The sequence below is a fragment of the Heptranchias perlo genome, chromosome 37, assembly GCF_035084215.1.
Source record: "Heptranchias perlo isolate sHepPer1 chromosome 37, sHepPer1.hap1, whole genome shotgun sequence".
NCBI classification, from domain to species: Eukaryota; Metazoa; Chordata; class Chondrichthyes; order Hexanchiformes; family Hexanchidae; genus Heptranchias; species Heptranchias perlo.
The window spans coordinates 2,543,004-2,560,937 of NC_090361.1; the positions used below are offsets into that span (position 1 = coordinate 2,543,004).

A 17,934-nucleotide genomic window follows, 5' to 3' on the forward strand; every position below is an offset into this window, starting at 1 on the left:
AGTAATAGTTTCTACAATTATATGAAAAGAAATAGGGTAGCTAAAGTAAACATTGGTCCCTGAGAGACTGGGGAAATAATAATGGAAAACAAGGAATTGAACAGATATTTTGTATCTGTCTTCACAGCAGAAGACACTAATAATATACCAATAATAGTAGAAAATCAAGGGGCAAAGGGGAGGGAGGAACTAAAAACAATCACTATCACTAGAGAAAAAGTACCAGGTAAACTAATGGGTCTAAAGGCTGACAAGTCCCCTGGACCTGATGGCTTGCATCAGAGGGTCTTAAAGGAAGTGGCTACAGAGATAGTGGATGCATTGGCTGTAATCTTCCAGAATTCACTAGATTCTGGAAAGGTCCCAGCGGATTGGAAAACTGCAAACGTAACACCCCTATTCAAGAAGGGAGTGAGACAGAAAGCAGGTAGTTACCAGTTAGCCTATCATCTGACATTGGGAAAATGCTAGAATCCATTCTTAAGGAAGTAGTAGCAGGACATTTGGAGACTCATAATACAATCAAGGAGAGTCAACATGGTTTTATGGAAGGGAAATCATGTCTGACAAATTTATTAGAGTTCTTTGAGGAAGTAACGGGCAGGATGGATAAAGGGGAACCAATGGATGCAGTATATTTGGATTTCCAAAAGGCATTCGATAAGGTGCCACATAAAAGATTACTGCACAAGATAAGAGCTCAAGGTGTTGGGAGTAATATACTGGCATGGATAGAGGATTGGCTAACTAACAGAAAACAAAGAGTCGGGATAAAAGGGTCATTTTCAAAATGGCAATCTGTAACTAGTGGGGTGCCGCAGGGCTCAGTGCTGGGGCCTCAACTATTTACAATATATATCAATGACTTGGATGAAGGAACAGAGTGTCTTGTGGCCAAATTTGCTGATGATACAAAGATAGGTGGAAAAGCAAGTTGCGTTGAGCACACAAAGTGTCTGCAAAGGGATATTGACAGGTTAAGTGAATGGGCAAAAATTTGGCAGATGGAATATAATGTGGGAAAATGTGAAGTCATCCACTTTGGGAGGAAAATTAAAAAAGCAGAATGTTTGAATGGAGAAATACAACAAAACGCTGCGGTACAGAGGGATCTGAGTGTCCTCGTACATGAAACACAAAAAGTCAACACACAGGTGCAGCAAATAATCTGGAAGGCAAATGGAATATTGGCCTTTATTTCTAGGGGGTGGAATATAAAAGCAGGGAAGTCATGCCACAACTATACAGGGTGCTGGTGAGACCACACCTGGAGTACTGCATACAGTTCTGGTGCCCTTATTTAAGGCAGGATATACTTGCATTGGAGGCAGTTCAGAGAAGGTTCACTAGGTTAATTCCGGGTACTGAAGGGTTGTCTTATGAGGAAAGATTGAACAGGTTGGGTCTTTACTCATTGGAGTTTAGAAGAATGAGAGGAGATCTTATTGAAACATACAAGATTCTGAGGGGACTCGATAGGGTAGATGCTGAGAGGATGTTACCCCTCATGGGGGAATCTAAAACTAGGGGGCATAGTCTCAGAATAAGGGGCCGCCCGTTTAAGATGGAAATGAGGAGGAATTTCTTCTCCCAGAGGGTTGTGAATCTTTGGAATTCTTTACCCCAAAAATCTGTGGAGGCTGAGTCACTGAATACATTCAAGGCTGAGTTAGACAAATTTTTGATCAGCAAGGGAGTCAAAGGGAAAAGGCAGGAAAGTGGAGTTGAGGTAAAAATCAGATCAGCCATGATCTCATTGAATGGCGGAGCAGGCTCGAGGGGCCGAATGGCCTACTCCTGCTCCTATCTCTTATGGTTTCATGTATTAAAAAACAGGTGAGAAGTTTGACATTTGACATCCCTCCAATCAGAGCTTAACACTGGCGGGGCTTTGAGAATGCAGTGTACGGGGCTCCGAGTCTGAGGGGGCTCTTAGGGAGGATGATAGGCTTTGGGGCAATGTCAGGGGGGTCTGCATTTATCACCCATCCCTAGTTACACTGAGGAGGTGTGGGCTTACTCAGCCACTTCATAGAGTATTGAGAGTCCATGTAGTGTGGGACTGGAGTCACATGTAGGCCCAGACCGGGCTGGGGCGGGACTGGAGTCACGTATAGGCCCAGACCGGGCTGGGGTGGGACTGGAGTCACGAGTAGGCCCAGACCGGGCTGTGGTGGGACTGGAGTCACGTGTAGGCCCAGACCGGGCTAGGGTGGGATTGGAGTCACGTGTAGGCCCAGACCGGGCTGGGGCGGGACTGGAGTCACGTGTAGGCCCAGACCGGGCTAGGGTGGGACTGGAGTCACGTGTAGGCCCAGACCGGGCTGGGATGGGACTGGAGTCACGTGTAGGCCCAGACCGGGCTGGGGCGGGACTGGAGTCACGTATAGGCCCAGACCGGGCTGGGGTGGGACTGGAGTCACGAGTAGGCCCAGACCGGGCTGGGATGGGACTGGAGTCACGTGTAGGCCCAGACCGGGCTAGGGTGGGACTGGAGTCACGTGTAGGCCCAGACCGGGCTGGGGTGGGACTGGAGTCACGTGTAGGCCCAGACCGGGCTAGGGCGGGACTGGAGTCACGTGTAGGCCCAGACCGGGCTGGGGCGGGACTGGAGTCACGTGTAGGCCCAGACCGCGCTAGGGTGGGACTGGAGTCACGTGTAGGCCCAGACCGGGCTGGGATGGGACTGGAGTCACGTGTAGGCCCAGACCGGGCTGGGGTGGGACTGGAGTCACGTGTAGGCCCAGACCGGGCTGGGATGGGACTGGAGTCACGTGTAGGCCCAGACCGGGCTGGGATGGGACTGGAGTCACGTGTAGGCCCAGACCGGGCTGGGATGGGACTGGAGTCACGTGTAGGCCCAGACCGGGCTGGGGTGGCAGGTTCCCTTCCCTGAATTGAATGAATTGGGTTCATCCACCAATGCAGCAGCTTTCACGTGTTGCAATGCTAGCTCCAAAAAACAGATTGATTGAACTCTTGACCTCTATTGCTAGACCAGTGTTGTAACCACGACATTACCTTTGGTCTGAGCTTAGAGTGCGTTATGTAATAATACTTCACAGGAGCTGACATAACAATATCCCTGCGTTCATTGTTAAGTTTGAAGTTGTTTGTGACTTCAGTTGTTAATGTATTCAAAGGAAAAAATGTTTTACTGTTTGTGGCCTAATGAGGAACGATTTCTATTCGATTTTAATTAAACAGATGACCTGTCTGGTTCTGTTGGTGGAGTTCAGGGAGCCACCGTGGATAAGAACATAAGAAATAGGAGCAGGAGTAGGCCAATCGGCCCCTCGAGCCTGCTCTGCCATTCAACAAGATCATGGCTGATCTGATCCTAACCTCAAATCTAAATTCATGTCCAATTTCCTGCCCGCTCCCCGTAACCCCTAATTCCCTTTACTTCTAGGAAACTGTCTATTTCTGTTTTAAATTTATTTAATGATGTCGCTTCCACAGCTTCCTGGGGCAGCAAATTCCACAGACCTACCACCCTCTGAGTGAAGAAGTTTCTCCTCATCTCAGTTTTGAAAGAGCAGCCCCTTATTCTAAGATTATGCCCCCTAGTTCTAGTTTCACCCATCCTTGGGAACATCCTTACCGCATCCACCCGATCAAGCCCCTTCACAATCTTATATGTTTCAATAAGATCGCCTCTCATTCTTCTGAACTCCAATGAGTAGAGTCCCAATCTACTCAACCTCTCCTCATATGTCCACCCCCTCATCCCCGGGATTAACCGAGTGAACCTTCTTTGTACTGCCTCGAGAGCAAGTATGTCTTTTCTTAAGTATGGAGACCAAAACTGTATGCAGTATTCCAGGTGCGGTCTCACCAATACCTTATATAACTGCAGCAATACCTCCCTGTTTTTATATTCTATCCCCCGAGCAATAAAAGCCAACATTCCGTTGGCCTTCTTGATCACCTGCTGCACCTGCAAACTAACTTTTTGATTTTCTTGCACTAGGACCCCCAGATCCCTTTGTACTGCAGTACTTTCCAGTTTCTCGCCAGTAAGATAATAACTTGCTCTCTGATTTTTCCTGCCAAAGTGCATAACCTCACATTTTCCAATATTGTATTGCATCTGCCAAATCTCCGCCCACTCACCCAGCCTGTCTATATCCCCTTGTAGGTTTTTTATGTCCTCCTCACTCTCTACTTTCCCTCCCATCTTTGTATCATCTGCAAACTTTGATACGTTACACTCGGTCCCCTCCTCCAAATCGTTAATATAGATTGTAAAGAGTTGGGGACCCAGCACCGACCCCTGCGGAACACCACTGGCTACTGATAAGGAGATTCAGAACCTCATCTGCTGTAAAGAAAAAACTTGCATTTCTATAGAGCCTTTCACCACCTCAGGATGACCCGAAGCGTTTTACAGCCAATGAAGTACTTTTGGTGTGTTGTAATGTAGGTATGTCACTCAAGTGCTGATTCTTCATGTGAGCCTAGATAGTGAGTGTCGGCAGGATATTCAACTGTGGCAAGCATCATAGCTGAGCCTGACCCTGTCCCCAGGGATCACTGGGTAATGGTCCACAGCAAGAATGCTGCCCTAATGCTTTCTCCTCAGCCCTAAACCAGTGGGGCTAAAGCCAATCGTAGCATCGCTACTACTCCCCCAGCACAGACTGGGGATCAAACCTGGGACCTTTCTGTCCTATAAAGCTCTGTATAGAGAATCAGCCGTGGCTCAGTGGGTAGTGCACTCGCCTCTGATCACAGAAGGTTGTGGGTTCGAGTCCCACGCCAGAGTCTTTAGCCGATTATCCAGGCCGACACTCCCAGTACGATACTGAGGGAGTGCTGCACTGTCGGAGGTGTTGTCTTTTGGATGAGATGTTAAACTGAGTCTTCATCTCCCCCCTCAGGTGGACATAAAAGATCCCATGGCACTATTTTGAAGAGGAGCTGGGGAGTTCTCCCTGGTGTCCTGGCCAATATTTATCCCAACACCTAAAAAAAACAGATTATTTGGTCATTATCACATTGCTGTTTGTGGGATCTTGCTGTGCACAAATTGGCTGCCGCATTTCCTACATTATAACAGTGACTACATTTCAAAAGTACTTCATTGACTGTAAAGCGCTTTGGGACGTCCCGAAGTTATGAAAGGCGCTATATAAATGCAAGTCTTTCTTTTACCTGAAGGCTGGGGTTGTGAGTCTTAAGGGAAGCTGTAATAAGAACTCAGTGCCTGACTAATGATCGACAGTTTCCTCTTCAGAACCATTGGTATCATCACAATCAACAAATCCCTCACAGGAAACATGAAATAATGATATGCATTCAGCCACTACTGACTGTCAGCTCCGCCTCTTGCTTTAGTAGAGACAGGCTTGCTGAACAGACTTGACTGGGTGCAGTTGTGCCACAAAAGTACAAGCGAGGAGCTCAGTGAGGAGAAGGACTAGGAAGTTTACTTTTAGGTACAGTATCCCCATTTGCAAAAAACAAACTTCAAGCTCTGGGCTGTTGGGATTTTGCCATCAGTGCAGGTGAGTGTGAGGGAGATTATTTTATCTGCTGTAACTCGTGTTTGCACCTTCCCAGTAACTGTCTCTGATCAGCGTAGCATGCTTACTGTGACTGAATGTCTTTGTTCTCTTTTTATTAGGTGGGATTTTTACCGGTGTTTTGGGGGGTCATGTTCCACAATTCTGTCCATTTCTCTCTGAGAAAAAATAAGTGCCCTTCTCGATAACACACGATAATCGGGGACTGAATAGGTGAAAATTACATGTGATTTCAGGAAACCAGTGACCTTGGTGATGAAGGGGTGCTCCACGTTCCCCTCCCAATCACACACCATCGTGACTTGGACATATATCGCCGTTCCTTCATCGTCGCTGGGTCAAAATCTTGGAACTCACTGCCTAACAGCACTGTGGGAGCATCTTCACCACACGGACTGCAGCGGTTCAAGAAGGCGGCTGCTCACCACCACCTTCTCAAGGGCAATTAAGGATGGGCAATAAATGCCGGCCTCGCCAGCGACGCCCACATCCTGAGAATTAATTTTAAAAATAACATTTTATTGATTGAAGTCGACACGTAATTTCATTAATGCTCATGTACAGGAGTAGATTTTAGTGCAAGTCAGGAATTCAGATCCAGAGGTCACTTTGTCTGATCTGCAGCCCATAATATTTCATATAGCCAGCAATGGAAGCACTAAACCATTAGTCTATAATTAAAGAAACATTAATTAGTTTTTATTTCTAGAAATGAGATAAGGTAATTTGTTACTGCGGAAGGTGTCAGCATGGCTCATGTGGGTAACACTCTCGCTTCTGAGTCTGAAGATTGTGGGTTTAACCCCAACTTGAGATTTGAGCACAAGATCTAGGCTGACCCTCCCAGTGTAGTACTGAGGGAGTGCTGCACTGTCGGAGATGCCGTCTTTCGGATGAGAAGTTAAATTGAGGTCCTGTCTGCTCTTTCAGGTGGACGTAAATGAATCCCATGGCACTATTTTGAAGAAGAGCAGGGGAGTTCTCCCGGGTGTTCTGGCCAATACTTACCCCTGAACCAAAATCTAAAAACAGATTATCTGGTCCTTATCCTTGTTTGTGGGACCTCACTGTGCGTGAATTGGCTGCTGTGTATCCTACATTATAACAGTGATAACACCTCAGAAAAGTACCTAATTGAAACTGTAAAGCACTTTGGGACGTCTTGATGTGGTGAAAGACACAAATGTAAGTCTCCCTTTAACCACCTGCTATTGAAATTGTATTGTCAGAAATTACACGTTTTAACACGGTTTATGGCAATTTGATTAGAGGGTTGTTAATTACCGAGAAGAGAAACACCCCACAACTCAAATCAGAACCCACAGAGGTTAATGTTTCTGAATATCTTGTAATCAGTAACTTGCAGTCTACACTTGGGTGTGGGATAATAGTGAAAGAAAAACACAAACACCAGCATTCCTGCCACCCTCCTGTTCCAGGAATGATTACGCAAGAGAACTGTGTTTTTTTCCAAAGTCAATAATCCAGGCGCTATTTCCATTTGTAAGCAAATTCAATTTGGGAAAGTTTGCTTGCTGACTAGAGAGGTGGCTAAAGACTGGGGAGTGGGAGAAGGAAGGGGCCGTCTGGTGACTCTCTCAGGGTCCTGGAGTTTCGATGCCATGGACATTTATATTAAGGTTCAAACTGAAACCTTCTTGAATCCACTCAGCCCCAATCAAAACAGGACATGGCAGAGAAACAAAGACGGGAGCTGAAGCTCGGAGTTTTGCATTTTTCAGGATCCCATCTAAACCCCACTCGTTTCTATCTACAGGAGATTATGGCCATCTGACCCAGTGACCGACTGAAACTGCAGGTCCAGCCAACCAAACGATCCTTCACATGAGAGGGACAGGCAGCAGTTGATCCTAGGCTGGTTGGAGACAAGACAAGATGAATGGATCAAGTGCTCACTCCTTCAATGTTTCGTTTGCTGATATCCAGAAGGCATTTCTGCCCCCAGTGTTTGGCGTGGAGTTTGTCTTGGCGTTCCTCGGTAACAGTCTGGCGATCTGGATGTTCCTTTGCCGGGACAAGCCTTGGCACACTGGCATCGTCTATGCGTTCAGCCTGGCTGTGAACGACCTGTTGTACGTTATCACTTTGCCGCTGCTGATCCTGTACTATTCCAATGGGAAGGACTGGGTATTCGGGGAGGCGATTTGTAAAATTGAACGTTTCCTCTTCACCTGTAACCTGTACGGCAGCACCTTCCTTATCACATGCATCAGCCTGAACCGCTACCTGGGCATTGTGCACCCAATGTTCGCCCACAATCACCTACAGGCGAAGCATGCCTGGTTCACCAGCCTGGCGGTGTGGGTCCTCGCCAGTGCCATAACCTCACCGGCGTTTGTGTTCTCTGAAGTCAAGGTGTTGAGGAACAGGTCCGAGTGTTTGGGCACCGCCAGTGATGAGATGCTGTCCCATTACTTCCCATACAGCCTGTTCCTGGCTGCCTTGGGGTGCGCTGTGCCGTTCACCGTGACCCTGGGCTCCTACCTTTCCATATTCAGGGCGGTGCACAACAGCCAGAGCTTGAAGAGCTCGGAGAAGAGGCGAGTGGCTCTCCTGGTCTGTGTTGTGGTTGTGTTGTACGCTGTGTCCTTCATCCCATACAACATACTGAGGAACACCAACCTGTACCGGCGGTTACACTCCTTGGATAAAAAGCCCAGCTCTATATATACAGCCTATCAGGTGAGCAAGGGCTTGGTCACTCTCAACATGTGCATCCACCCCTTGCTGTACGCAACCCTACTGGACAATGTGAGGGGGCTGTGCGTGAACTGTACATGGCGGAAAGTCACCACATTGCAATCATGAAGTGTTAAACCTCGCCTGTGATTATAGCGGTGTTACATCACATGGACTGTGGTTTCATCCTTCCACTGGTCAGTCAACATGTTTATTTATTTATTCTCAGGATGTGGGCGTCACTGGCAAGGCTGGCATTTATTGCCCATCCCTAGTTGCCCTGGATGCAACTGAGTGCCTTGCTAGGCCACTTCAAAGGCCAATTACGAGTCAACCACATTGGTGTGGGACTGGAGTTACATTTCGGTCCAGACCGGGTAAGGACGGCAGGATTCCTTCCCTAAAGGACGTTAGTGAACCAGTTGGGTTTTTACAACAATCTGACAGCTTCAGTCACTTTTACTGAGACCAGGTTTTTATTTTCCCAATATTTTATTTTATTTGAATTCAGCTACCTTGGTGCAATTTGAACTCAGGTTCTCTGGATTATTAGTCCAAGCCTCTGGATTACTAGCCCAGTAACATAACCACAACCCCACCGCACCCCGAATGCCATCCCCGTTTGCATCATAACTGGGCGGTTATATTTTCAAAACAACGTCACTGATCAATAAATTGGGGGAAATCCTTGGGTTGAGAAAGTGACGGCCATTACTTCTGGATCTGAAACTGGTGAAGTGTCGTCAGTGGAAATGAGGTTTCCTCAACGGTGTTTGAAAACATAGCCGAGCACCAATCACACAATGGGACTGTCCTACAGTTAAATGTGGGGGAGGGCCAATGTGATGGGGTTCAAGATTCTTGCGTTACAGGGTATTAAGGCACGGGTCCCAAGATAAGGTCCAACCCATGGCCCCTTCAAGTGCAGCTTCCCCCGGGAGCACGGAAGTCCTGAATTTACCCTCTGAGGATTGGAATCACTTACAGGGTGAATTTCTGATTATGCTGTTTGGGCAGTGCCAATCCTGCCACTGGAAAGAGTCAGCACAAGGCTGGCCTCACAAACCTTCCACGCTGGCAGAGGTCTCCTTCTGTGTTGGGGGAGAGGGAAGAGAAAGAGGGAAGACCAGAGGGTGAGGGATTTGTTCTGTGCACCATCTAATGACTGTTACTGAGGTACATTGACGGAGAGGTTCTTGGTTGAGTCAGTAGCTGGGTGCCTTGGTAACTGGCACCAATCTCTCCCCCCTCTGAAGGAGGGGGTCTGATGTCCAGTCAAGACCCCCCCCCCCCCCCCCCCCCTCCCCGACAATGCAGCTAAAATTCAGAACTCACTATTTGGGACCCAGTCACAGGGCTGGAGGCTGTGCCACTGCTCAAAGTGTCGTTCGGTCACCATTAAAGACCCTTCCAGTTTTGAGTTCACCGCATTGTAAACTGCTCGCTGAACAGTGATCGGTTCCTTAGGCACATTCTCCACCTCCCTAACCAACTCCCAAGCTCTGTGAACTCGCTAATTGTTATGAAAATCCCTCTGATTTACGATTGTAAATTGTTGCTTTCAATTTCCTAAATTTTAAATAAAATATTTCATTCACAATACCACCTGTTTTATATTCTTCCTCCTCCCCAGAATCTCATTGTGTTGGAATCGAGACTCAGCGTACTGTTTCCTCTGACTCAGTCACTCCCAGGACTGCGGGACTCCTCATTTCCCTCAGCCTTTCCTCCCTCTATAATCTGCACCCTTTCAAAACTCAAACTTCTCAGCCGATCGCTACTTTCTGATTTATCTTACCATCTCTCACACATTTCAGACCTGGTTTCTCAACAAAAATTCAAATCATGATTTCCTGACTTATTCAACAGACCAGATAACTCGAGGGTGGTTAACAAGATATAATAGGATGGATGGACATTCTCTGCTCTAATTCTCTGCTGGGTCAAAATCCTGGAACTCCCTACCTAACAGCACTGTGGGAGAACTTTCACCACACGGACTGCAGTGGTTCAAGAAGGCGGCTCACCACCACCTTCTCAAGGGCAATTAGGGATGGGGAATAAATGCTGGCCTCGCCAGCGATGCCCACATCCTACGAATGAATAAAAGAAATCTCAGGAATGCAAGTACACTTGAAAGACAAGAAGCTGCTTGAGTGAGAACAGGGACCGTTATAAAGGCCAGTGAGGCATTCCACCAGAGAAAAGTTGAACCTACACATTCCGATCTACAAAACTAGCAAAGACCGGCCCTCAAAACAGCTCTGAATAAAATCCTGTGACATGTGAAAGCAGGTGATTACACTGAGAGTGCAGTGGGACAAATGCTGTTGGCCTCTCTTCCCCAATCATCAACACCCCCCCACCCCGCCTCCACAGCAAGGGCTGTCCCTGCCCTGGGAGTGTTTGATGGGACAGTGTAGAGGGAGCTTTACTCTGTATCTAACCCTGTACCTGCCCTGAGAGTGTTTGATGGGACAGTGTAGGGGAAGCTTTACACTGTATCTAACCCGTGCTGTACCTGCCCTGGGAGTGTTTGATGGGATAGTGTGGAGGGAGCTTTACTCTGTATTTAACTCGTGCTGTACCTGCCCTGGGAGTGTTTGATGGGACAGTGTAGAGGGAGCTTTACTCTGTATCTAACCCGTGCTGTACCTGCCCTGGGAGTGTTTGATGGGACAGTGTAGAGGGAGCTTTACTCTGTATCTAACCCGTGCTGTACCTGCCCTGGGAGTGTTTGATGGGACAGTGTAGAGGGAGCTTTACTCTGTATCTAACCCTGTACCTGCCCTGGGAGTGTTTGATGGGACAGTGTAGAGGGAGCTTTACTCTGTATCTAACCCGTGCTGTACCTGCCCTGGGAGTGTTTGATGGGACAGTGTAGAGGGACCTTTACTCTGTATCTAACCCGTGCTGTACCTGCCCTGGGAGTGTTTGATGGGACAGTGTAGAGGGAGCTTTACTCTGTATCTAACCCTGTACCTGCCCTGGGAGTGTTTGATGGGACAGTGTAGAGGGACCTTTACTCTGTATCTAACCCTGTACCTGCCCTGGGAGTGTTTGATGGGACAGTGTAGAGGGAGCTTTACTCTGTATCTAACCCGTGCTGTACCTGCCCAGGGAGTGTTTGATGGGACAGTGTAGAGGGAGCTTTACTCTGTATCTAACCCGTGCTGTACCTGCCCTGGGAGTGTTTGGGATTCTGTTTCTACAGGAACTCATCTCGATTAGAATAAAAATTCAGAAAAAAATTTGAAAAGAATATTCTTTTTACAAAATCCTGGGAGAGGACTAGTGAAATTTTTGTGGTTTGCCAAATCCCACAATGAATCAAAACATTTTAGTTTCCAATCTCATGTCAGGTTGAGCTTCCTGGAGCTTCCAGTTGGGCAGGTCAGGCCCCAAAAGGTTTCTGATAGTGTTTCATCTCCCCAGGGTGCAGACTCCATAATCTGAGCACCGGCCAGTACACATCTAAAGCAATCGAACTGAGGCTCCATTATGGCTGAGTGGGTAAAAGCCCCATGTGGTGTCCACTGTCCCAGATGGACCACAACAATACCTCAACCTGTAGAAAGAGGCCTGAGGGTGTAATGTTTTCCATCATCAGGAGAATGTTATGTGCAATTTTTTCAATGTTGTTCATGGGATGTGGGTGACCTCCCCCACTCTACTTCAAAATAGTGCCATGGGATCTTTTACATCCACCCGAGAGGGGCAGACGTGGCCTCAGTTTAACGTCTCATCCGAAAGACAGCACCTCTGACAGTAAGGATCAATTGCAGTATCTTTACCAGAGCCATGGCTGAGACCATCTAACCCGAGCCAGGGATTGATCCTGAGGTTTTCCTGCTGCGTACAGCTCAGTTAGCGACTGCGAGCTTCAATGAACAAATGTGGTGGGATATTAGTTAACAGACGCAGTGATAGATTGAGAAATAATCTGTTCCCCACTTGGTATAACCTGAATTAACTCCTCTGGAGTAGATTTATTGTGAATTCCGGTTCAATGCTTACTCTGAATTGTGATTAGGCAAATGGCCAATAACCAATGACGCAGATGGCACATTAAGGCAGTGCTATCTATGCACAGCATTTAGCTTGTCTGCACTTGTTTCCGCTGTAAGTCAGAAGAATAAAGCTGCATGAGCAGAAACCTCAGAAACACAATGGTTGTTGTGGGAAATGGACTGAAGCTTGAGTGGCAAGTTGTTGGGGCAGATTAGAGGCAGCACTTTCCCTCCGACCTCCTGCTCGTCTCCTGAAGGTGATGTATTATAGCGGGGTACAGGCCGTGCAACACCCCACTAGGGTTGCCAACCCTCCAGGATTGTCCTGGAGTCTCCAGGAATTAAAGATTAATCTCCAGGACACTGCTGCGAGCAACTCAGGAGAAAAATGATTGAGCAATTAAAAAAATTATGTTTTTTTTTCATTTTCTTTGAACACTTTTGTTTATTAGTTATAAAAATATTGGAGATGGGGGAAAAACTGCTGTTCGACCGGGTGGGGCAGTTGGTCATGTGATGAAACCTCCAGGGATAGGTCGAACCAGAGTTGGCAACACTACACCCCCCCCCCAGGCAGCCATTGTGAGCCTGGAGAATATCAGCAGCCTCTGTGAATTGGAAGTTTTTTGGGGGGAAGGAGCAAGATCCAGAATCAGGAATTTCCAAAATCAGAACACTGTGAAGAACACAGTGAGACAGCTTCTAAACCCATTGAGGTGAATGGAAGTCGGGTTTGTTACTGACAGTGAAATACTGGAGCTAGGGTGTGGTGCAGACAGCAGGTCGGTGCTAACCACAATGTTATGTTCGATTTGAATAACTGGCATATTGCACTCCTGGTAGAAATTTCAATCAGTTTAAAAAAAAACATAAATGTCTGGCACGTTTTTTTAACAAAACTCTCTCCTAAGAACATAAGAAATAGGAGCAGGAGTCGGCCATATGGCCCCTCGAGCCTGTCCACCATTCAATAAGATCTTGGCTGATCGACCTCAGCTCCATTTTCCTGCCCTACTCCTATATCCCTTGATTTCCTTAGTGTTTAAGAACATATAACTTTAAGGGAACCTCCATCTTACAGGTCATTTTCTCAGCTGTTCCAGTTCCAGGGGGGACGGACACCATTCCTGCTCTTAAGATTCCACTTTTTGAGAAACCCAGATGAAGGACCAAAGCTTGTAGTGACCAGAATAAACCAGAAAGTACTTACGAAGTGATGTCAAGTTAGTGTTTTTAAAGCCGGCTCAGTGGGTAGCACTCTCACCTCTGAGTCACAAGGATGTGGATTCAAAGTCCCAATCCAGAGACTTGAGCACAAAATCCAGACTGACACTTCCAGTGCCGTACTGAGGGAGTGTTGCACTGTCAGAGATACCGGCTTTCGGATGAGATTTTAAACCGAGGCCCCGTCTGCCCTCTCAGGTGGATGTGAAAGATCCCACGGTACTATGGGTGCAGAAGAGATTTACTAGAATGATTCCAGGGACGAGGGACCCCAGTTATGTGGATAGACTGGAGAAGCTGGGGTTGTTCTCCTTAGAGCAGAAAATGGAATTTAAAATAAATTTGTTGGACTATAACTTGGTGTTGTAAAATTGTTTACAATAGAGCAGAAACGGTTGAGAGGAGATTTGATAGAGGTATTCAAAATCATGAAGGATTTGCATAGAGTAGATAGAGGTAAACTGTTTCCATTGGCGGAGGGATCAAGAACCAGAGGACATCGATTTAAGGTGTTTGGCAAAAGAACCAAAAGCGACATGAGAAAAAACTTTTTTACACAGCGAGTGGTTGTGATCTGAAATGCACTGCCCGAGAGGGTGGTGGCGGCAGATTCAATTGTGGCTTTCAAAAGCGAATTGGATGAGTACTTCAGGGGAAAAAATTTGCAGGGCTGTGTGGGGATAGGACGGAGAAAGTGGGACTTGCTCTTGCAGAGAACCCGTACAGACTCGACGGGCCGAATGGCCTCCTTCCGTGCTGTAACCGTTCTATAATTCTATTTCAAAGAGCAGGGGGATTCTCCCCGGTGTCTTGGCTAAAATTTATCTCTCAACCAACATCACTAAAAACAGATTATCTGGTCATTATCTCCTTGCTGTTTGTGGGATCTTGCTGTGTGCAAATTGGCTGCCGGGTTTCCTACATTACAACACTTCAAAAGTACTTCATTGGCTGTGAAGCACTTTGGGATGTCCTGAGGTAGTGAAAGGCGCTATATAAATGCATGTCTTTCTTTTTTTCCTTTAAGGGTGTCCAATCTATGGCCTATGGGACAAATACAGCCTGTGAATACCCTATGAAGCTCAAGACACTCAGTTCTATTTCGTGCTTGTATTTGTTATTTGCTGCGTTGTTCTATCTGCATTTTGTGGGGCTGGAAGTTTTTAAAGAGTTGTCCTTAACTGCGCTGCCTCGTTGATGGAAAAGTCCTAAATCAGAACACCAAAAAAAAACCTTTCCTACTGTTATCCACACTCGGGAGATTGTTATCAGCCTACTCCTCCACTGCCAGCAAAAGCAGAGAGAAATTCGAGGAAAGCCAGTTATCCTTAAATCATGAGATTTTATATAAACAAGGTTTTAACTGGTGATTAACCAGCGCAGGACATCAGATAATCTGGAACATGGGAATTATTAGACAAAAAAAGACCAAGTCCATCAAGTTCTCCTTCTACCATCTGGGTAGTCGCATGATACGGTGATAATGGAGTTATTGACTAATCATAGCAAACAATCTCTATCAATTAGTCTACAACAGAACCAGACATGAGGCGAAGAAAACCCTTTGGGAATCACAGGTCCAAAGTCTCTTGTTCCTCCCAAGTCTGCAACACTTACTCCATGTCATGTCTCAAATTACTCACATACTGTATCCCAAAATATTAAGTTCTGAAAGAAATCTAATTTGCATTTGATTGAATCAATACTGTTTCCACCGTTTCCCTAAGGAGCCTGTTCCATAAACCACTCACTCACTCACTGAAACAATGTTTCCACAGATTAGTTTAGAATTTATCCCCTTCAAGCGCAGACCCTGCCCTCTGGAGAAATGAATTTAGAACCTGCACTTTCCCGAATGAGCACCGGTGCAGAGGTGGCGCTGCGCCCTCCGTCTTGTCTCGAGTCCTCCCAGCCTGCAGGTGGCGCTGCGCCCTCCGTCTTGTCTCGAGTCCTCCCAGCCTGCAGGTGGCGCTGCGCCCTCCGTCTTGTCTCGAGTCCTCCCAGCCTGCAGGTGGCGCTGTGGCCTAGGTTTTACGCGCCCTCCCAGCCTGCAGGTGGCGCTGTGGCCTAGGTTTTACTCGGGCAACTCCCAGCCTGCAGGTGGCGTTGTGGCCTAGGTTTTACGCGCCCTCCCAGCCTGCAGGTGGCGCTGTGGCCTAGGTTTTACTCGCCCTCCCAGCCTGCAGGTGGCGCTGTGGCCTAGGTTTTACTCGCCCTCCCAGCCTGCAGGTGGCGCTGTGGCCTAGGTTTTACTCGGGCAACTCCCAGCCTGCAGGTGGCGCTGTGGCCTAGGGTTTACGCGCCCTCCCAGCCTGCAGGTGGCGCTGTGGCCTAGGGTTTACGCGCCCTCCCAGCCTGCAGGTGGCGCTGTGGCCTAGGTTTTACTCGGGCAACTCCCAGCCTGCAGGTGGCGCTGTGGCCTAGGGTTTACGCGCCCTCCCAGCCTGCAGGTGGCGCGGCGGCCGAGCCCCGGCCTCAGTGCGAGCTGCGCTCCGGTGATGTCCCCCATGGATTTTGAGTGAGTGACTTTCTGTGGAAAGCGGGGCCTAGGCCTGAGCCTGGGGGGTGTGATTTTACTCGGGCGGGCCTGCCACTGCCTCACTAACCGTTGCCTTTATATCTTTTCACTCCCGCAGCTCGAAGCCAAGCTGGGCCGACCAGGTGGAGGAGGAGGGAGACGAGGGTAAGGAGTAGGCCGCAGACGGCGCCGGGTAACCGAGCAGCAGGACACGTGGGGAAAGGGGGGGGGCTGGAGATGGAGCAGCCTGGGCTGGGCTGGGCTGGGCTGAGAGTAACTCCGGCCCGGGCCCGGTGCTGATGCTCTGACACAAAAACTTCATTTTAAACCTTATTTTCCCCTTTCCCCGAGAGTCCTCGTCGGGTCCGGCTCCCCCGGGCGCCCTCCGGGTCCGGCTCCCCCGGGCGCCCTCCGGGTCCGGCTCCCCCGGGCGCCCTCCGGGTCCGGCTCCCCCGGGCGCCCTCCGGGTCCGGCTCCCCCGGGCGCCCTCCGGGTCCACTTCGCCAGAATGAGTGTGCTGGCAGGCTATTCCACTGCAGGAAGCATCACAGACGAGCCCTCACTCGGCGATTGGGGCGGGGCGGGGTCGTGACTTGATTCGTGTTTCAGAAGCAAAATACTGCGAATGCTGGAAATCTGAAATAAAAACAGAAAATGCTGGAAAAACTCAGCAATTCAGGCAGCATCTGTGGAGAAAGAAACAGTTAACGTTTCAGGTCGATGACCCTTTGTCAGTTCTGACGAAAGATCTTCGACCTGAAACGTTAACTCTGTTTCTTTCTCCACAGACGCTGCCTGAATTGCTGAGTTCTTCCAATATTTTTTGATTTGCGTTTCCCCTTTTTTTTCTAGCCCAGGGGTGTTGTAGTGTGCCTGCTACTAACTGACGACAGGAATGAGAATCGAACCTGCTACCTTCCTGTAACTCAGTATTAAGTTGGTGAATTTACACTCACCAACTGAACCATTGTGGGGCTAAATTGATTTACTGAAGCCCTGTAGTATTTTAAAACAACAGCAACAACTTGCATTGATATAGCGCCTTTATAAAAGCGTTGTAAAAGTTCCAAAGTGCTTCACAGGAGTGTAATTAGACAAAGGAGGAGACATTAGGATAAGTGAGCAAACGCTTGGTCAAAGAGGTAGGTTTTAAGGAGTGTCTTACAGGAGGCGAGAGAGGTAGAGAGGTTTTGTTAGGGCCTAGATGGCTAAAGGCACGGCCGCCAATGGTGGGGCGAAGGAAGTTGGGGATGTGCAAGAGACCAGAATTGGAGGAACGCAGAGTTCTCGGAGGGTTGTAGGGCTGGAGGAGATTAGAGATAGGGAGGGGTGAGGCCATGGAAAGATTTGAAATCAAGGATGAGAATTTTAAATTTGAGTCAAGGAATCAACAACAACAACAACAGCTGAGATTTTAAAGTGCCTTTAATGCAGAATAACCACGGCCCAGTGATGGGGTGAAAGGAGGGTGGAACACACAAGAGGTCAGGAATAGGAAGGGAGGTGTGGTTGTAGGGCTGGAGGAGGTTACAGAGATAGGGTGGGGCGAGGCCATGAAGGGATTTAAGGATGCAGATAAACATTTTAAATTTGAGGCGTTGAGGAACCAGGAGCAAGTGTAGGTCAGTGAGGATAGTGATGGGCGAGTGGGGCTTGATCTGGAATTTAAGAAACATAGTTTTGGATGAGCTAAAGTTTAAGGAGGGTAGGGGATTGGAGGCCGGCCAGGAGAGCATTGGAATAGTCAAATCTGGAAGTGGGAGGCACGGGTGAGGGTTTCAGTGATAGGCTGAGGAGGAGGATGTCAGAGATTTGAAATAGGTGGTCCTTGTGATGGGGAGGACATGGGATTGTAGGATGGGAGGGGAGAGAGGATAATCGTGTGGTCTCTGGGTGGAGTGGGCTTGTTTTTTTAAAATTCAGCTTATTTCACTCTTGTTAAAATAAGCATCAG

At 48.0% G+C, this 17,934-nt stretch overlaps 2 protein-coding genes across 2 annotated transcripts in view; both read left to right on the forward strand.

Moving 5' to 3' along the window:
* LOC137304385 (suppressor of SWI4 1 homolog) overlaps positions 1-17,934 on the forward strand; it is a 56,255-nt gene that overhangs the window by 22,757 nt on the left and 15,564 nt on the right. The gene's annotated exons all lie outside the window — the stretch shown is intronic.
* On the forward strand, positions 5,348-9,830 carry p2ry11 (purinergic receptor P2Y11). The gene is made up of 2 exons (XM_067972966.1): positions 5,348-5,510; positions 7,306-9,830. The coding sequence occupies exon 2, from the start codon at positions 7,425-7,427 to the stop codon at positions 8,355-8,357; it is 933 nt and encodes a 310-aa protein (XP_067829067.1). The 5' UTR covers positions 5,348-5,510; positions 7,306-7,424; the 3' UTR covers positions 8,358-9,830.